This window comes from Mesoplodon mirus (assembly GCF_964341445.2).
Source record: "Mesoplodon mirus genome assembly, chromosome: 7".
NCBI classification, from domain to species: Eukaryota; Metazoa; Chordata; class Mammalia; order Artiodactyla; family Ziphiidae; genus Mesoplodon; species Mesoplodon mirus.
This window is the reverse complement of record NC_138983.1, coordinates 64162316-64183732: the sequence shown is the minus strand read 5'-3', so window position 1 is coordinate 64183732 and position 21417 is coordinate 64162316. Positions and strand designations below refer to the sequence as shown.

The window sequence follows — 21417 nt, the reverse complement described above, 5'->3', positions numbered from 1 at the left end:
GGTAATTTGATACGATTGCATTGAATCTGTGGATTGCTTTGGGTAGTATAGTCATTTTCACAATATTGATTCTTCCAATCCAAGAACATGGTATATCTCTCCATCTGTTGGTATCATCTTTAATTCCTTTCATCAGTGTCTTATAGTTTTCTGCATACAGGTCTTTTGTCTCCTTAGGTAGGTTTATTCCTAGGTATTTTATTCTTTTTATTGCAATGGTACATGGAAGTGTTCCTTAATATCTCTTTCAGATTTTTCATCATTAGTGTATAGGAATGCAAGAGATTTCTGTGCATTAATTTTGCATCCTGCTACTTTACCAAATTCATTGATTAGCTCTAGTAGTTTTCTGGTGGCATCTTTAGGATTCTCTGTGTATAGTATCATGTCATCTGCAAACAGTGACAGATTTACTTCTTCTTTTCCAATTTGTATTTCTTTTATTTCTTTTTCTTCTCTGATTTCCTTGGCTAGGGCTTCCAAAACTATGTTGAATAATAGTGGTGATAGTGGACCTCCTTGTCTTGTTCCTGATCTTAGAGGAAATGCTTTCAGTTTTTCACCATTGAGAATGATGTTTGCTGTGGGTTTGTCATATATGGCCTTTATTATGTTGAGGTAGGTTCCCTCTATGCCCACTTTCTGGAGAGTTTTTATCATAAATCAGTGTTGAATTTTGTCAAAAGCTTTTTCTGCATCTATTGAGATGATCATATGGTTTTTATTCTTCAATTTGTTAATATGGTGTATCACATTGATTGATTTGCGTATATTGAAGAATCCTTGCATCCCTGGGATAAACCCCACTTGATCATGGTGTATGATCCTTTTAATGTGTCATTGGATTCTGTTTGCTAGTATTTTGTTGAGGACTTTTGCATCTATATTCATCAGTTATATTGGTCTGTAATTTTCTTTCTTTGTAGTATCTTTGTTTGATTTTGGTATCAGGGTGATGGTGGCCTCGTAGAATGAGTTTGGGAGTGTTCCTCCCTCTGCAGCTTTTTGGAAGAGTTTGAGAAGGATGGGTGTTAGCTCTTCTCTAAATGTTTGATAGAATTCACCTGTGAAGCCATCTGGTCCTGGACTTTTGTTTGTTGGAAGATTTTTAATCACATTTTCAATTTCATTACTTGTGATTGGTCTGTTCATATTTTCTATTTCTTCCTGGTTCAATCTTGGGAGGTTATACCTTTCTAAGAATTTGTCCATTTCTTCCAGGTTGTCCATTTTATTGGCATACAGTTGCTTGTAGTAGTCTCTTAGGATGCTTTGTATTTCTTCAGTGTCTGTTGTAACTTCTTTTTCATTTCTACTTTTATTTTTTTTATTTGTATTTTTTGTGGTACGCGGGCCTCTCACTGTTGTGGCCTCTCCCATTGCGGAGCACAGGCTCCAGATGCGCAGGCTCAGTGGCCATGGCTCATGGGCCCAGCCACTCTGCGGCATGTGGGATCCTCCTGGACCGGGGCACGAACCCGTGTCCCCTGCATTGGCAGGCGGACTCTCTACCACCACGCCACCAAGGAAGCCCCGATTTCTACTTTTATTGATTTGAGTCCTCTCCCTTTTTTTCTTGATGAGTCTGGCTAATGGTTTATCAATTTTGTTTATCTTCTCAAAGAACCAGCTTTTAGTTTTATTGATCTTTGCTATTATTTTCTTTGTTTCTGTTTCATTTATTTCTGCCCTGGTATTCATGATTTCTTTCCTTCTGCTAACTTTGGGTCTTGTTTGTTCTTTCTGTAGTTTCTTTAGGTGTAAGGTTAGATTGTTTATTTGAGATTTTTCTTGTTTCTTGATGTAGGCTTGTATAGCTATAAACTTCCCTCTTAGAACTGATTTTGCTGCATCCCATAGGTTTGGATCATCATGTTTTCATTGTCATTTGTCTCTAGGTATTTTTTGATTTCTGCTTTGATTTCTTCAGTGATCTCTTGGTTATTTAGTAACATATTGTTTAGCCTGCATGTGTTTGTGTTTTTTACATTCTTTTCCCTGTAATTCATTTCTAATCTCATAGCGTTGTGGTCAGAAAAGATGCTTGTTATGATTTCAATTTTCTTAAATTTACTGAGGCTTGATTTGTGTCCCAAGATGTGATCTATCCCGGAGAATGTTCTGTGCGCACTTGAGAAGAAAGTGTAATCTGCTGTTTTTGGATAGAATGTCCTATAAATATCCATTAAATCTGTCTGGTCTATTGTGTCATTTAAAGCTTCTGTTTCCTTATTTATTTTCATTTTGGATGATCTGTCCATTGGTGTAACTGAGGAGTTAAAGTCCCCCACTATTATTGTGTTACTGTCGATTTCCTCTTTTATAGCTGTTAACAGTTGCCTTATGTATTGAGGTGCTCCTATGTTGGGTGCATATATATTTATAATTGTTATATCTTCTTCTTGGATTGATCCCTTGATCATCATGTAGTGTCCTTCCTTGTCTCTTGAAACATTCTTTATTTTAAAGTCTATTTTATCTGATATGAGTATTACTACCCCAGCTTTCTTTTGATTTCCATTTGCATGGAATATCTTTTTCCATTCTCTCACTTTCAGTCTGTATGTGTCCCTAGGTCTGAAGTGGGTCTCTTGTAGACAGCATATATATGGGTCTTGTTTTTGTATCCATTCAGCAAGCCTGTGTCTTTTGGTTTGAGCATTTAATCCATTCACGTTTAAGGTAATTATTGCTATGTATGTTCCCATGACCATTTTCTTAATTGTTTTGGGTTTGTTTTTGTAAGTCCTTTTCTTCTCTCGTGTTTCCCACTTAAAGAAGTTCCTTAAGCATTTGTTGTAGAGCTGGTTTGGTGGTGCTGGATTCTCTCAGCTTTTGCTTGTCTGTAAAGCTTTTGATTTCTCCATCAAATCTGAATGAGATCCTTGCCTGGTAGAGTAACGTTGGCTGTACTTTCTTCCCTTTCATCACTTTAAGTATATCATGCCACTCCCTTCTGGCTTGTAGAGTTTCTGCTGAGAAATCAGCTGCTAACCTTGTGGGAGTTCCCTTGTATGTTATTTGTTGTATTTCCCTTGCTGCTTTCAATAATTTCTCTGTGTCTTTAATTTTTGCCAATTTGATTACTATGTGTCTCAGCGTGTTTCTCCTTGTGTTTATCCTGTATGGGACTCACTGCGCTTCCTGGCTTGGGTGGCTATTTGCTTTCCCATGTTAGGGAAGTTTTCGACTATAATCTCTTCAAATATTTTCTCAGGTGCTTTCTCTCTCTCTTCTCCTTCTGGGACCCCTATAATGTGAATGTTGTTGCGTTTAATGTTGTCCCAGACGTCTCTTAGGCTGTCTTCATTTCTTTTCATTCTTTTTTCTTTATTCTGTTCTGCAGCAGTGAATTCCACCATTCTGTCTTCCAGGTCACTTATCCGTTCTTCTGCCTCAGTTATTCTGCTATTGATTCCTTCAAGTGTAGTTTTCATTTCAGTTATTGTATTGTTAATCTCTGTTTGTTTGTTCTTTAATTCTTCTAGTCTTTGTTAAACATTTCTTGCATCTTCTCAATCTTTGCCTCCATTGTTTTTCCGAGGTCATGGATCATCTTCACTATCATTATTCTGAATTCTTTTTCTGGAAGGTTGCCTCTCTCCACTTCATTTAGTTGTTTTTCTGGGGTTTTATATTGTTCCTTCATCTGGTACATAGCCCTCTGCCTTTTCATCTTGTCTATCTTTCTGTGAATGTGGTTTTTGTTCCACAGGCTGTAGGACTGTAGTTCTTATTGCTTCTGCTGTCTGCCCTCTGGTGGATGAGGCTATCTAAGAGGCTTATGCAAGTTTCCTGATGGGAGGAACTGGTGGTGGATAGAGCTGACTGTTGCTCTGGTGGGCAGAGCTCAGTAAAACTTTAATCCGCTTGTCTGCTGATGGGTGGGCTGGGTTCCCTCCCTGTTGGTTGTTTAGCCTGAGTCAACCCAACACTGGAGCCTACGGGCTCTTTGGTGGGGCTCATGGCAGACTCTGGGAGGGCTCACGCCGAGGAGTACTTCCCAGAACTTCTGCTGCCAGTGTCCTTGTCCACACGGTGAGCCACAGCCACCGCCTGCCTCTGCAGGAGACCCTCCAACACTAGCAAGTAGGTCTGGTTCAGTCTCCCCTGGGGTCACTGCTCCTTCCCCTGGGTCTCAATGCTCACACTACTTTGTGTGTGCCCTCCAAGAGCGGAGTCTCTGTTTCCCCCAGTCCTGTCGAAGTCCTGGATCAAATCCCACTAGCCTTCAAAGTCTAATTCTCTAGGAATTCCTCCTCCCATTGCCAGACCCCAGGTTGGGAAGCCTGACGTGGGGCTCAGAACCTTCACTCCAGTGGGTGGACTTCTGTGGTATAAGTGTTCTCCAGTCTGTGAGTCACCCACCCAGCAGTTACGGGATTTGATTTTACTGTGATTGCTTCCCTCCTACCGTCTCATTGTGGCTTCTCCTTTGTCTTTGGATGTGGGGTATCTTTTTTGGTGAGTTCCAGTGTCTTCCTGTCAATGATTGTCCAGCAGCTAGTTGTGATTCTGGTGTTCTCACAAGAGGGAGTGAGAGCACATCCTTCTACTCCACCATCTTGGTTCAGGGCCTTTGCCTCTATTTTTCCCTTCAAAGCTGAGCTGAGAAATGCCAAGGAAGACCTGGGGAGGGGACTGGCTCCTCTTGCCTGTCTCTGGGGGTCAGCTCACCCTGAAAGCGTGAATGTGCTGATTACCCCTGCCCTCAGTGTGCTAACGGTGCATTTTCTCCCTCACAGAGGAGCTGAAGGAGAAGCTGTCAGAGTATGTGGACAAGGTGAATGGCCAGAAGCCAGGCTTCATCAAGGTCGTGCGGCACAGCAAGCAGGAAGGCCTTATCCGCTCCAGGGTCAGTGGTTGGAGGGCCGCCACTGCCCCCGTAGTGGCACTCTTTGATGCCCACGTGGAGTTCAACGTGGGCTGGTAAGTGCCCATCGGGAGCTGAGGAGGATGAGTCCCAATGTGTTCCAGGGGCTTTGGCTCAAATGGGTGCAAAGCCTGCTGAGATCTCAGTCATGATGGGGGAAAGGAGAGATCTGGGTGTACGGGTGAGCAGGCCACAGGGCTGGCCCTTCAAGGTAGGGGAGGGTCAGGGATCAACAGGTCAACACACAGTGTCTCAAGTGTTGGTGGCATCAGGTGTGACTCAGGCTGGTGTGGTCCTCTAGGAGACGTGATGGGAGAGAGGGGTAAATGCTAAGGGCAAAGCAAGAGTTCCAGCCCAGCTAAGGACCAGGATGCGACCCCCAGGAAATGGAGAGCTGGACCAGACACAAGGCAGAAGCCCAACCCCAAAGACAGGAACAGGACCGAGGGGGCAAAGGGAGCCAGGGTGACTTGATGTTGTCACAGGTGCCCTGGGCTCCCCCAGATGCCAGGCCAGAGGTAGCACATAACCTCAGATCCTTTCTACTGGTAAAACTAGGTCTAGAAAATCTTTCTTTCTCTGTCCAGGGCTGCTCAGGTGCTGGGTGGGGCAAGGCCTCAGTGGCTTCAGCCAAGCAGGGACAGGGCACCTGACGCCAGCATCCCTGCAGGCTGGAGGGCGTTCTATGGCCCACTGTGTGTGGCTTTGCAGAGAGCCTGGGCCTAGGGGATCCCAGGTGCTGGGGATGGCCAAGTGTACCACCCTAACCACTATGCAGGATGGCACTGGGGTCTGCTGTCCCCCCCTAGACTCCAGGTGCCACCCTCTGCCTCCCTGGCGTGGGGCCCTTTAGCAGGAAGGGGCAGCGGGCACGTACACAGCAGGACTGGGTGGAGGCTTACATAGCAGGCCCGAATTAAGGCTGTAACGCAGCCGTTTTTTTTTTTTTTTTTTTTTTGCGGTACGCAGGCCTCTCACTGTTGTGGCCTCTCCCGTTGCGGAGCGCAGGCTCCTGACGCGCAGGCCCAGCGGCCATGGCTCACGGGCCCAGCCGCTCCGCGGCATGTGGGATCTTCCCGGACCGGGGCACGAACCCGTGTCCCCTGCATCGGCAGGCGGACTCTCAACCACTGCGCCACCAGGGAAGCCCAACGCAGCCATTTTTTATAGGTGAAGTCACTGCTTGCCATTTGTGACTATTTAAAAAGCATTTTCACTGGATTTATGGCCAGAAGAGGAGAGGGACACTTGCTATTTCAAGCTGATTTGAATAAACAATTGTGCAACCAATGCATTTTTAATGAGAAGCTTATCATTCCTGTCTGTAAACATTTTACTCGCCTGGTGCCCACAGGGGTTCCGGGCTCTGTGGAAGCCCGACCCCCCCCCCTCCTTGGGCAGTGGGGACGTGTGGGGTGCGGGGGGCATGTCTGGAAGGACCGAAGCAGCATCACACAACGGGTGGAAGTAGGTTTGTTCTCACCTCCGTGTCTCTGCCATCCTCATCTGCCTTTTCCTCCTGGTTGATGCACTGCATTTTAGCAAAATCAAAGCCCAAGTTGAAAGCTTCCGATGGAACCTCAGATCTGTTCCTTTCTTCTTTGTTAAGTCTTGGTTTCTTTTTTTTCTAATGGAAAAAAGGAAATCAAGCAGACACCAGGATCTGAGGCAGTAAGAGTCTGTCAGCTCAGCCTGGGACATGCTGAAGGAGGGGTCAGGCCTCTTGCTAGCCCGGAAGCATGGGGGCTGGGAGACCGAATAGGAGCTCTTTCCCAGGAGGCGGAGCAGCTCTCCCCTGGAGGAGACGGCCAGGAGTTCCTTCCTCCTTGTCTGGGGGAAGAAGCTTTAGAAGGTGCCCGTCTCCCCTCTCTCCCTCCCCCCTGCCCAGGGCTGAACCCGTGCTCACCCGCATTAAGGAGAACCGGAAGCGGATCATCTCGCCATCCTTTGACAACATCAAATACGACAACTTTGAGATAGAAGAGTACCCGCTGGCCGCTCAGGGCTTTGACTGGGAGCTGTGGTGCCGCTACCTAAACCCCCCTAAGGCCTGGTGGAAACTGGAGAACTCCACGGCCCCAATCAGGTAAAGCATTCTCACCTGGGGGTCTCTCTGTCTTGTCTTCCATGCAGGCTCCCCTCCCAGCCTGACCCTTGTTTCCCAAACTCCAGCCGCATCAGCAAGTGACCTTCAGTCACAGCTTACAGCATTTGACGATCCCTTTTATTTTTATTTTATTTTATTTTATTTTATTTTATTTTATTTTATTTTATTTTGCGGTACGTGGGCCTCTCACTGTTGTGGCCTCTCCCGTTGCGGAGCACAGGCTCTGGACGCGCAGGCTCAGTGGCCATGGCTCACGGGCCCAGCCGCTCCGCGGCATGTAGGATCTTCCCGGACCGGGGCACGAACCCGCGTCCCCTGCATTGGCAGGCTGACTTTCAACCACTGTGCCACCAGGGAAGCCCTGCCGATCCCTTTTAAAAGAGCTGTGGCACCCAGAATCCATTCAGAGCCTCAGAGTTACTCATTTCATCACATCGCTCTGGGACACTTGCTGGGCGCCAACTGCTGTGCTGGGGACACAGAGTGATCAAGACTTGATTCCTGCCCCCAAAAGCCTGGAGTCTAGTGAAAGCAGAGAAAATAATTGGAATAAAATAAGTGGAATAACAAATTATTCCCCATGCTGGCGGAAAGTGCATGAAAATTGGGGAGAATCCTTTTCGGAGCCTGTAGCATTCGCACTTGTTTTTTCTTAAGGGCAAGTCGGAGATTACAAGGTTGGGGCAGGGACACTCATATTCAAACGAGCAGAGTGAGTTCATGGACACAGAGGAAGTTCAAAGGGACTGGAAGGAAGGAGGACAGTGAGGGGGGAGCCCCAGGCAATGAGGCCAGAGGGGCAGAGAGGCAAGACCAGACGCCACGGCACCGTGTATGCCTGGCTGATGTTTGAGCTTATCCTGTAGGACTCAGACAAAGGTGGCTTCAAACTGCCATTCAAAGATCCCAAACTCTTTCTGCCTTTGCTACTGCCTTCAGAGACACCCAAGTGACTCCTCTATGTGGCCTCTATTTTATGGGTCAGGACTCCTGAAACAGCCATCCCCGCCAGCCTTTATTTCTATCTGGCTAACCACAGATCAGGTGCCTTTATGCTCCCTTCTGATGCCACACAAATGGCATCAGAAGGTGGCCTAGGGCACAGTTCCTGGGATGAAAGAGGAGATGAGAAACTGTTGTTGCTTTGTATTATGTGAGGGAGAAAGATGATGAAAAATGTAATTGAAAGTGAGAGATTACTATCTAAGATGGCATTTTTCCTTTGCCAGAAGAAAAAAACTGTATTCATGTTTTGTGGTGGCTGTTGTTGTTTTTGCAGTACGCGGGCCTGTCACTGTTGTGGCCTCTCCGGTTGCGGAGCACAGGCTCCGGACGCGCAGCCTCAGCGGCCATGGCTCACGGGCCCAGCCGCTCCATGGCATGTGGGATCTTCCCGGATCGGGGCACGAACCCTCGTCTCCTGAATCGGCAGGCGGACTCTCAACCACTGCGCCACCAGGGAAGCCCTGTATTCCTGTTTAAAACAGGATGGAAGGGCTTCCCTGGTGGTGCAGTGGTTGAGAATCTGCCTGCTAATGCAGGGGACACGGGTTTGAGCCCTGGTCTGGGAGGATCCCACATGCCGTGGAGCAACTGGGCCTGTGAGCCACAACTACTGAGCCTGCACATCTGGAGCCTGTGCTCCGCAACAAGAGAGGCCACGATAGTGAGAGGCCCGTGCACCGCGATGAAGAGTGGCCCCCGCTTGCCACAACTAGAGAAAGCCCTCACACAGAAACGAAGACCCAACACAGCAAAAATTAAAAAAATAAATTAATAAACTCCTACCCCCAACATCTTATTTAAAAAAACAAAAAGCAGGATGGAAGAGAACCCCACCTAGCTTTCCTGCGGTTGTCTCTGTCACCTGTCTGTTAGGCCTCTGCCACACTTAGGTTGTTAAATATTTGCTGGGAGGTCGCTGTGTACAAGGGCCTTTTACACAGATGGTCTCATCTGCTCTTCATCATAACCCGATGACAGCTCACTCACTGTGTCATTCCCATTTTACAAGATGAGGAAAGCAAGACTGACAAAGGGGAATGACCCTGCCAAAGGCTCCAGCCAGCGCAGCCAGGATCCAAACCCAGATCAGCTAGATTCCGTACCTAGTGTCATCCTCCTAGGCACCCACTGTTGAGCTTGGAACTGGTGTGGCTGAAATCTACCCCCAGGTCTGTTGACTGCTATTGGAGGGAAATATGCCGTAACACAATGAGCGGTCTTGCAGTAGACTTCACTGGTATTAGCTGCTTCTGTTCCGGGCATCGCTAAATGTATCAGCCTGGACTTAATCAGTAAACCAACATTCTAGGTCCTTGACAGAAAATATCATCTCAGCCTCAAATATTCCATCACCTAATTTTTATCAAACTCCTGAGAGAAACTGTATTAATGGAAAATTTTGAAGGAACATTCTTGGTTTATACCTGGATGACGACAGCCCCACAGAAAGCTGTGGGTTATACAAGTGTATCTTGCCCACCTTGGAGCTGCGCTTTAGTGCTTTACCCCCACATGATGTAAGCTATAAAAAGAGCCCAGAGATATCTTCTGTTGCATTCTAAAGGGATGGCTTTAAGATTGTTGTCTGCTACATCCCAAAGTGACCCCTTTAAGAAGACTGACCTGAGAAATTTCTTTCAAACTGAAAGGCTTGCTATTCCTGAGGAATTAGTATGACATTTTTACATGGGAACTGTAAATCTTACTTCTAAGACCATATGTGTTCATTTTCACCTTGGCCACCAGGAAGCTCAGGGTCAACTTTGTGGGTCCACTTTAAGAATCATGAAAGAAGACACATGCATTCTAACTAGCCTCTAATTTTTGGTGGAATTTTAGACTTTTCAGACATTTATCTATTTTTTTCAATGTGTTTTACATTCTCTTGTAAGCTATTTCTAACCCTTTTGGGAATGAGGCAAGATATAAATCAGAAACACTTTCAGGCTGAGTAGGTCCACTTAATACCCTAGCCAGTTAATAAGTAATGAAGACTGAGGGGGCCTGTGCTCTTCTCAGAGTACTGTTTTAGATTCTGTTCTTTCCCTGACTGGGTCTGGCCGTTTAGGGAAGGCCCCCTACTCTGTATCCCAGAATGCCCTGCCCTGCTCAACATTTGAGATATGGGGATATATGTATATGTATAACTGATTCACTTTGTTATAAAGCAGAAACTAACACACCATTGTAAAGCAATTATACTCCAATAAAGATGTTAAAACAAAACAATACAAAACAAAACAAAAAAACACATTTCAGTAACATCGAGGAAAAGGCTGAGAGTCCACTCTGCAGGGCTGATGTTTTAAACCCACCATGCATTTAGAGGGGGGATTCTCTGGGCTTCCTCAATGTGCAAGTGCATCTTTTAAAATGATCTTTTGAGTACCAGTTATGTCCCAGAGGTTTTCAAGTGCTTTACATTATTTAATTTAACCCTTGTGAGGTTATAGTTGATTCTATTTCATAGATCTGGAATCAGAGGCTCAGAGAGTCTAGGGAACTTCTTTCAGAGATGCACAGGCAGAATGGGGAACCTTTGCCCCAGCACTCACCTCTAAAGCCAGGTCACATGTCCCCCTCGCCAGAGTAGGAACTCAGCCTAAAGGAGCGGTGGCTTGAGGTGGATTGACTGTCCTGGATGCCTGCGGTCTGTGGAAACTGAGGCCATTCAGAATAAAAGGCTGTAATTTGAAAGCAGAAGGGGCAGGGACCCCAAGGCACCAGTCTCTGCCCAAGCAGCCTCCTGCATCAGCATTCTCCAAAGAAATGGCCTGCAAAAGAGCTGTTTCTCCACCTTGATGATATTACAATTTCAAAGATGGGTCCATTTGCATTTGAGTGAAAGTTTTCTCATCACTAAGGATTCTTCGTTTCTCCTTTTCTTTCTCTTCCCCTCCAATTCCTCAGCTACCAGCTGATAAAATGCTACGCAGGGGCTAGAAGCGGTAGCAGCGTGCAGTGGAACAATTCAAAGTAATTTGTGTAAGATGATGCTCTCAGCAGAGAAGCAGCCCACATGCGCTTGTGCTGATTCACCTAATGTGAATCTCTCCTCGTGACGTTCTGCATCGGGTGTCTGTACACAGCCATGAATCCCACGCTTACTCTCGCTAAGGAAAGGCCTTCCAGCTTCTGGACCCACAAGCTGTTGACGTGTTGCTCCAGCCTAACACCCCTGCTGAACTCCAACCCAGACCAGCTAGCTAGGCCCTGCCTGTTAGATATCTCCTCCTAGTGACCCATGGTCACTTTAAGATCAGTTTTCCCAGCATGGACTCCCTCTTCCTTCTGAAACCAGCTTCTTCTCTGTCCCCCCTATTGATGGGTGGTCCCCACTCCACCATCACCCAAGCAGAACGCCAGCTGGCATCCAGATTCTTCCCCCTCTCTCATCTTCATAGTTCATCTGTTTCAAAGTTCTGCTGCTTTTACCTCAAAATATGTCTTTAAATAATCTCTGTCTCCGGTCCTGGTACTCTGGTCCAGGTCTTCATCATTGCCCATCTGGATATAGCAACAAGCTTCCCAACTGGATTCCTCGATTTCTACCCAATCTCCTCCAATCAATCACCCCACAGCTGCCTGAGTATTCTTTTTCCAAACACAGATCTGCTTATACCACTGTCTGCTTAAAATTCTTCTTTGACACTCATTTACCTACAGATAAAATCCAAATGATTTACCATGCTATCCAAAGCCCCAACTCATCTCTCTAAAGGGACCAAGGTGAAGGGTGGGAAAGTTGGTGTGGGTCCCCGGGTAGAAACAAAAACTGACGGTGCAGTTCAGAGTGCAGGGGTCAGGGCAGCCAGAGGTACAGTCATGCAGTATAGACTGGTAGGCTGAGCACTACTTCTCTGGGCTAACATACATGCAAGCACCACCAGAAATGATGGCTGGTCCCAGGACACAAGCTGTCTCCCACTGCCCTGTTGAAACAACCTCCCTGGAATAGCTGGTGAGGGTGGACCCAGGAGGGCCACTCAGAGAGCAAGGCCCACACCAGTTCTGGCAGCAAACAAAGGGAGAGGACCAGATCCTCCTGGCAGGAAGGCAGCACTGCTCTTACTGCTCTGGCGGCCCCCATGAGACAGCCCCTCTGCTAACGACTGGCCATCTCCCCATGCCCTGCAGGAGCCCTGCCCTCATTGGCTGCTTCATTGTGGACCGGCAATACTTCCAGGAGATCGGCTTGCTGGATGAAGGCATGGAGGTCTACGGAGGCGAGAACGTCGAGCTCGGGATCAGGGTGAGCAGGGTTTCCCCCCCGTAGGGCGTGGCTCAGCTCCCCAGAGGGTGAATGAGTCCAGGAGTGGAGAAATGGGGCTCAGGGTTGAGGGTGGTGGACTGATTCTGGATGTCCAGTCCCTAACCTTGGTCCATGTGTATGTGATCAGGGCTGGTGGGGATGGGATAGAGACACAGGTTGGGACCTGTAGAATTTTCAGGAAGAAAAGAACATCAGAAACTACTCTGGCTGGGGTGGAGACATGGGAGAGTTGAGCTCCCAAATCAAGGGTGACATCTTGGCTAAAATCAAACACAGACTTCTCAGGGCTGAGCAAAGGGGTGCTCCAGGAAGGGGCTGCTGAACAGGAGGGACCCTCAGAATCACTTCCTTATACTGTCACCTCCCTTTGGGATTTCTCACTCTGTTATTCTCCATCTCCAACACAGTGGCCAACAGAACCTTCCTAAAGACTTTGTCAAGAGAGGGCTACAGAGAAATAAACTCACGGGGAGTAAACAGCAAAACACAGCCAGGCTCACTCCATGCGCGTTTCTGACCCACCACATGTTGGTCAGACCCTCAGGCCCGTACATGCCTCACACCACTTTCCAGAGATATCTGCCATCCTGCCCCAAGGTACAGGGCCCTTTGCAGTTATCAACGTGTGGTGTGAATCCACACCAGGTACAATTTAATTTCTCATCCTGCAGGAACATTTCCAAGGCTCTGGCCCCTTTCCCTCGGCCCATGAAAAGATAACTCCAAAATGAACCCCATCCCCATGACTGAGGGACACATTAAGTCCCTTGGCAGGTGACAGAAATGTGATCATGGATACAAGGAAGGACCTCGTCCACTACAGGGAAGCCCACTCCTCTGTCTAGGCTGTGGTCCTAGCCTCATGAAAAAACTGACATGCAAGCTGTGCTTGTCCTCACAATGACCCCCACTGTCCTCTCCACAGGGCTCTTTAAGCAGCCTGGCACACCATGTGCTACAGACTTGCCAGCCCCTGGCCAGCCCTTGTACCTGCTGGTGTTCATGGCAATCGTCTGAGATGTTCCCCCTCGCTGCCTGCCCTCCATGCAGTCCACCCAGTATCTGCCTGGTTCCCACTAGTGACCCCATTCTTGCCGCTTTGGCCTTAGTGTCTGTATCTGGCGTCTCTTGTTCCTAATCTTTGGTGTCCTCTCAAGGGCTCCAGCTTGAGTACACCCTCCTTACCTCCTATCTCCAACCCACTGGGCAGTCAGCTGGCCCTGGGCAGTCAGCTGGCCCTGGACAGTCCTCGCCCTGCCCTGAGGGGAGACTGAGCATCTCCACTGAGCATCTCACAATACCTCCAATAGCCTGACAGGCAGTGTGGGCCTGACTTGTCACCCAGACTTAATACTGGGGCTTTGAGGTCTGGCGGCAGGAGCAGCTTGCCTGAAGCCGAGCTTAGGAAACACTTCCAGACACCTGTGTTCACTGAAACCCAGAGAACTCTCTTTGGAGACAGTCAAGATGCATGGGCTTGTTGGAGAGCTAATATATTCATAGAGAACAGCGCCTGCATAATCACCCTCACTTCTCCGCTCTCCCTACGCTGGTCATTTATTCACCATTTGCGTCCTCACCATCTCATTTCCGCACATTCCTGGATAAATGCTTGCCCCCAAACATAATATTTTTTACTAGGAGCTGCTGCTGGGAATTGGCTGAGCAGGCAGGACCGCCTCCAGTCACTTATGTTCTCTGGGTAAAAATGTCCAGGAATGGAGAAAGGAATTAGATTTGTGAACTGTGCTTGCAGCACGTATGTGAGTCAATCACAGAGTGGTGAGAGACTCCTGGCTTTTCCTTGCCTAGATTATAAAGCTGCTCTGGAGTGTGGGCCTGGGTGAGACTTTCAAATACTTGTTTAAAATTTGGGGGTTTGATGCTTGGGGTGTAAAATACAGTATAAAATGTTGCCTAGCTTTTTTTTCTCTGTCTCTTCCCTCCCATTTGACAGAGGTGAAGTATCACGGAGTTGAAGGAAAGGTGGCTTTTAAAGCAGGGACCCAACAACTTGTTGGCTGGCAGAGCTGAGGACCGAAGGAGGGGCTAGTTAATTTGAATTTCAAATCTAGGTCCCCGCTAAAGGGATACAGAACCTCCAGCCATCTTCAAAATAGATGTGCACATTTTGTGTGGTTATTAGTGTTTTTCTTTCATGTTTATGAGTTAACATCTCAGTGCCTCACTTTCTCCATCTAGGATCTCCCTTCAGTTACTCCCCAGGATTATATGTAAAAATGACAGACATTGCTTTCCTCCCCTCATTTATTCAGAGGCAACTTATTCAAAGTCCTTACCCATTTGGAACACAGAAATAGAGCTGTTTGCACAATTATTCATTATCTGCTCTGGCACTTTACTTATATAATCCAGCTACAAAACACCCTAAAAAGTAGCTGTTATCATAATACTCCTTTTTTCAGATGAGAAAATTGTGAAATAAAGAGCTTACATAATATGTTCTCAAAGTCATATGACTTATAAGAGGTAGAGAAAAGATTCAACTCCAGATCTTTATAATTCGAAAGCCTAGCTAGCTAGATATACCACAGTGACCTAGGGATAAAAGTCCTTTGAGCATTCCCAAAAGAGCATTACAATGTCCATGAGTAATTTTCTTCTACTTTACTCACAGTCGTGTCTACTGGGTCCTCGTTTAAAGCCTTATTCTTATTTTGCACTCAATTCAAATAAGCCTTTTTTCCCCCCAGTTTATAAGTCCACAACTCAGTGGGAAAAAGAAGAAATGCTATGGGCAAGTAGAATGAAAAGCATGAGAAGTAAGAGCTGACATTGAATAGGAGACAAATTATACAGATGATGGCTATAAAATACTAGAATATATAAGAAAGTATTCAAGAGCTGGCAAGGAATTAAGAAGTTGTTAGAAACTGTTATCTGTTCAATTGAGTCCCCTTTAAAATATGTTGAAATTCTAACCCCCTGTACCTGTGAATATGATCTTATTTGGAAATAGGATCTTTGCAGATATAATCAGGTTAAGATGAGGTCATACTGCATTAGGGTGGGCCCTAATCCAATATAACTAGTGTCCTTATAAGAGAAGGAAAATCTGGGCACAGACAGACACAGAGGGAAGATAATCATGTGAAGATGGAGACAGATATTGGAGTTATGATTCCACAAGCCACAGAATGCCTGAGGCTACCAGAAGCTGGAAGAGGCAAGGAAGGATCCTCCCCTAGAGGCTTTGGGGACAGCATGGCCTAAAAATACTTGATTTCAGACTTCTAGCTTTCAGAACTGTGAGAGAGTACATTTTTTGTAGTTTTAGGTGATCCAGTTTGCTGTGTTTTGTTGTAACAACCCAAGGAAATCAATACAGACACCAAAACCTAAGTGAAAGTAGGAATCAGAGAAAGCCTGTGTCCATTATATTTGAAGAATGTGATGATTTGAAGTTTATGATTTCCCAGTTTCATGGAGTATACAGAGGACAGGATACAAAGCCTAAGGCTTGACCAGCATTAAGAATCTAGTAAAATATTCCCTACCCTTTACCTCCCATAAAGCTGGAACTGCAAAGGCCCATTATCTGTGTATAAAGATGGGCTAGAAATACTCCCACCCACATTTTCGTCATTAGAGTGAAAATTGCCTGTCTCAATCTTGTGCTAGGAAGAAAGGAAAAATTCTCTTCTGTGAATCCCTCCCTTGGATCTGTCATTCAAAATCAAAATACTTCATGGTTCAGAAAATCTCGAGAGGAGAATTTAACTTAAAGTTGTTAGAAGTTCTTAGGCATCTGCAAAAGTGTACATGAATCCTCTCTGGGAAAGACCCCTTTAACCCAGGCCACAAAACTTCTCACAGCTAGAGTTCCAAGGAATGTGAGTTCAGTTTTTTGTTTTTTGTTTTTAATCATGAAACAGACAAGGGAAAAAGAAGAACCAAGAGCAAACACCAGCAAAAGCATTAGATAGCCAAATTTGATCTACAAAGTCTTCAAGTATTGAATCTATCAGAAGTAGGATATCAAATAAGTTGTATAATATATTTAAATAAATAAAAAGAGATTGAAATTATGAGAAAGAAGCAAGGGACTATAAAAAGGACCAGTCATATTAGTATAAAAATAGAATTTCAAACATGAGAAATACAAAAATGTGAATTGAAAGCTTAATGGATGGATTAAACAGCTAGTTGGATATTGTTAAAGGAAAAAAAATTGAGTAAACTGGAAAATAGAGCTGAAGAAATTATTCAACATTACCCCAGGAAGACAAAAACAAAAATATGAAAGAAAGAGGTTGAGAGACATGTAAAAATGAGAGAGAGTGTCTAATATCTTAGAATTCCAAATGGAGATGATAGAAATAGGATTAGACAAAAGCGATATTTGAATATATAATGACTGAAAATGTTCCCATACTGATGAAAGACACCAATCCTCAGATTCAGGAAGTCAACCTATCCAAAGCAGGATAAATACAAAAATATTCACACTTAGACATTATCATAGTGGAACCACAGAAATCCAAAGACAAAGGAGATCTTACAGCAGTCAGGGAGAAAAGATAGACTACCTAAAATTTAATGATAATTAGAATAACAGTGGATTTTCCAATGGCAATAATGGAATCCAGAAGACCATGAAATAATATCTTCAATATGCTGAGAGAAAATATCAACTTTTATATGTATACTCAATTTAAAAAATCCTTCAAAAATAGGGAAGAAGAAAGCCATTTTCTGAAACACAAAAACTGAGTTTGCTACTAACAGATCCTCAATAAAATAAATTTTAAAAGACATACTTCAGGTATAAGAAAAATGAGCCAAGAAGGAAATCTGAGATAAAAAAAGAATAATTAGCTCATATATGAGTAAATCTAAAGAAATATTCATAGTAAATAATGTATTGCAAGGTTATAAAAACAAATTAAAACTACGGTGTATGATGACAATTGCAAATAAGTTGGGAGGGGTGATTGTAAATAAAGTGCCCTAAAATGCTTATATTATTAATGAAGATGGAAAAGATTCTGGTTGACTTTAAATTCTGATAAATTAACCATATTAAAATTTCTTGGGGGGCCATGAAAATCATATGTATAAAAAATATAACTTCCAAAGTAGTAGAGGTGAAAAATGAAATATGAAAATGGTAAAAAGAGAAATAAAAAGGTGGTACAAGAAAAAAACATATAAAATGGTAGAAATAAATCCAAATATATCAGTAAATATGATAAATTTACATGGGCCAAATTAAAAGACTAACATTTTTAAACTAGATTTTAAAAATTATCTGTCGGCTATTTATCAATATAAGCCTGAAATATAATAATACAGAAAAGTTAAGATGTAAACAAATGGAAGAAGTCATAACAGGTAAATACCAATCAAAAGAAAGTTGCTGTAGTTATGTTAATATTAGAAGAAATACCATTACAAAATACTTTAGGATAAATAAGGAAGATTTCTACAAGATGATAATATGTTAAGCCCATCAGGAATATTTAACAGTTATAAGTTTTTATGTGCCTAATTGCACAGCTTTAATTTATATAAAGTAAAAATGGATAGAATTTCAAGGAGACATCAACATCACCACTAATGTAGTTGAGGATTTTAATAAATTTTCCCAGTAATTGATAGGCCAACATAATTAATAGTTTGAATCGAATGGGCATATATACAACACTGTATCTAACAACTACAAAATTGAACAACTTCAAGGGAGTAACATCATATAAAACATGTTATCCGACCACGATGGAATTAAATTAAAAATCCATAACTAAAAAATATAGGCAGAAGCCATATTTTTGGAAATTGTGAAACATTTCTGAATAACTCATAGATCAAAGAAGAAATTATACTAGAAATTTGAAAATATTTTGAACTGAATGATAACAAATATACTAAATATTACATTATGTGAAATGCAACCAAAATAGCACTTAAGAAAAATTGTAAATCAAAACAGTATGGTAGGGCTTCCCTGGTGGTGCAGTGGTTGAGAGTCCGCCTGCCAATGCAGGGGACACGGGTTCGTGCCCTGGTCCGAGAAGATCCCACATGCCGCGGAGCGGCTGGGGCCATGAGCCATGGCCGCTAATCCTGCGCATCTGGAGCCTGTGCTCCACAACAGGAGAGGCCACAACAGTGAGAGGCCTGCGTATCACAAAAAACAAAACAAACAAACAAAAAAAACAGTATGGTATTGGCATAAAATCAGACACATAGATCAATGGAACAGAATAGAGATCCCAGAAATAAACTCATGCATAAATGGTCAATTAATTTACAACTAATGAGCCAAGAATATACAACAGAAAAAAGATGATCTCTTCAATAAATAGTATTGGAAAAACTGGACAGCCATATGCAAAATAATGAAACTGGACCATTATCTAACACCATACACAAAAATTAACTCAAAATGGATTAAAGACCTGAGCGTAAGACCTGATACCGTAAAACTCCTAGAAGAAAACATAGGTGGTAAGCTTCTTGACATCTGTATTTTCAAAGCTCTTTCCCTATGGTTATCCTATTTAATTTACACAGCAATCAAGTGCTATAGGCAAGCCAGATATTATTATCCTAATAGTGTTATACAATTTAAAATGTTTATATTGGCCAAAAAAGTTAATTCATTCTATAGTTTATTATCTTATTATTAAAATCATTATTTTAGCAACAAAGTTAACAAGAAATCAATTTAAGTACTTTGTAATCTATAAAGTGCTCTATACTAAACATGATCATATCTATTATTATTATACATGTAGATGTATATGTTGCATAAATATACAACCATACATTTCATATAGTGCTTTATTTTTTTAAGCATGCTTTAATTTGTAAGGAGTATTGTAGTCCTACTATAAGCAAGTCCCATTGCTTGGGGCTTGGTGACAGTCACCAAAATTCAAAGTACTGTGTTAGAGCATACAATTGGCTAAACCTAGATTATAGGCCCATGCTTACTTAGCTGCCAGGGGTCAGGGACCCTTTTAGGTTCCATGGGCCCAAGTATTACACATGATGTGGTCCCTCATATAGGAAAGGAATTTAGAACCTTAGAATTTAGGTACAAATGTCCTCTAAAACATGTAATATAATATCTAGGATATTGTACTCCATATCCCAAATATTTTATCATAAATGGGATTTTTTTAAAAAACCTCTTTATTATGAACAACTTCAAACATATCCAAAAATAGAGAGAATAGTATAATATATCCCCTTGCATCCATCACCCAGTATCAACATTATCAACTCATGGACAATTTGGTTTTAATCTCTGTCCCTACCCAATCCTCCCCAACTCCAGTTATTTTGAAGCAAATCTCAGACATTATATCATCAAAAAATTTTTCATTATGCATCTAAAATAGAGAAGAACTTTTTAAAAGAAACATTATCACAATACTATTTCCATCCTAAAAGTACTGAAAAGAATTCCTTAATACCATCAAATATTCAATCAGTGTTCAAATTTCCCCCAATTCTCTCATAACATTTTTTTACTTTGTTTTACAATTGTTTCTTGAATCAAGATCCAGTTGATTAATATATCTTGCAAGTCTCTATTAATCTACTGGATTTCTTTCTCCATCTCTTTTTTCTCCTTGTAATTTATTTTTAGAGAGATCAGGTTATTTGTCCTGTGGAGACTCCCACAGTCTAGATTTTCCTGATTGCATTCCCCTGATATCATCTAACATGTCCTTCTGTTCCATATATTTCTTCTACATTGCTAGTTAGACCTAGAGATGTAGGTTCGATTTTGTAGCAAGAATATTTAATAGGCAGTATGCACGTACTTTTATCACAAGGTACTTAATGTCTTGCTGTCTCTTTATCCTGTTTCATTGCTACCTCTAACATAAACATTTTGCTTTACTTTACACTTTAAAAAAATAAAAGGGAATATGTATATATTTACATTTCCTCTTTCTTAGATAAATGGTAGTATGCTATGCACACTTTTCACTATTTTGGTTTTTTATTATATAAATTTTTTTCTGAAGACTACTTTATAATAGTATATAGGGGTATTCCTTATTGTTTTTTTCATAGCTGCATGGTATTCCAATGCATGTACATTCCATGGTTTATTCTACCAGTTTCTTGTTGAGGGCATAGTGCTACAATGAATTGTCTTGTGCATACAGTTTTTCATATTTTTCTGGATTATTGTTTGAATAGGTTCCTGAAAGTGAAATTGTGAGGTCAAAGGGCAAATACATGTGTAATTTTGCTAGACATCATCAAATATCCTTCCAGAGGGGTAGTGTTTTTCCCACCAGGAATGATGAAGGTGCCTGTTTCCTCACAGTCAACTAACAAAGTATGTTGTGGAATATTTGGGGTGTTGCCAATCTGACAGATGAGAAGTGGCTTTCAGAGTAGTTTTAATTTGCATTTCGCTTATTAAGACCTAGGTTGAACAGCTTTTCACATGATTAAGGCCATTTGCATTTCTTTTTTCCATGAGCTTTTCATATCTTTGGCCCATTTTCCTGCAGGATTGTTAATCTTTATTTTTAGAGTCTCTTTACACGTTAGGGATGGTAATACTTTACCTATCATATACATTGCAAATATTTTCTCTCAGTGTGTTACTTGTTTTTTGTTACTTGTCTTTTGATTTTTCTTCTGGTGTTTTTTTTGCCATGCAAGTTTTTGTTTTTGTTTTTGTTTTTAATGTAAGCAAAAGTCTTTTTCCTTCTTGCTTCCAGAGTTTAGTCAGAGTAAAGTTTACCCACTATCAGGGTAAAGAAAAATTCACCTATGTTTTTTTCTAATACTTGTATGGTTGTATTTTTTACATTTTAATCTCTGATTCATTCAGAATTGATCCTGATGTATGGTGTGAGGAATGGACCCAATGTCTTATTTTTCTATATGGCCATGCAGTTATCCTAACACCTTCTATTTAAAATTACATCTTTTCCTCACTGGTTTGCAATACTACCTTTATCATAGACTAAATTGCCATACATATTTGGGTCTGTTTCTGGATTTTCTATTCTAGTTCCATTAATCTGTTAGTGTATTCATATACTAATATCACACAATTTTAATTATGTAGCCTTTATATTGTTTGTAAGTTCAAACTTAAAAATGTTTGTAAGTTATATTAAGTTTGTAAGTTGGATTCTGGCTTGCCAACTGTGTATC

The 21417-nt window shown here is 42.7% G+C and overlaps 1 protein-coding gene across 4 annotated transcripts in view; it reads left to right on the top strand.

Annotated features, from left to right (window-relative positions):
• The window catches only part of GALNT18 (polypeptide N-acetylgalactosaminyltransferase 18), a 355103-nt gene that overhangs the window by 248862 nt on the left and 84824 nt on the right, over positions 1-21417 (top strand). For all 4 annotated transcript variants that reach the window (XM_082627905.1, XM_082627906.1, XM_082627907.1 and 1 more), the window contains exons 4-6: positions 4746-4929; positions 6762-6959; positions 12123-12237. In XM_082627905.1, coding sequence (XP_082484031.1) covers positions 4746-4929; positions 6762-6959; positions 12123-12237 — 497 coding nt within the window. The remainder of the gene's footprint in view (positions 1-4745; positions 4930-6761; positions 6960-12122; positions 12238-21417) is intronic.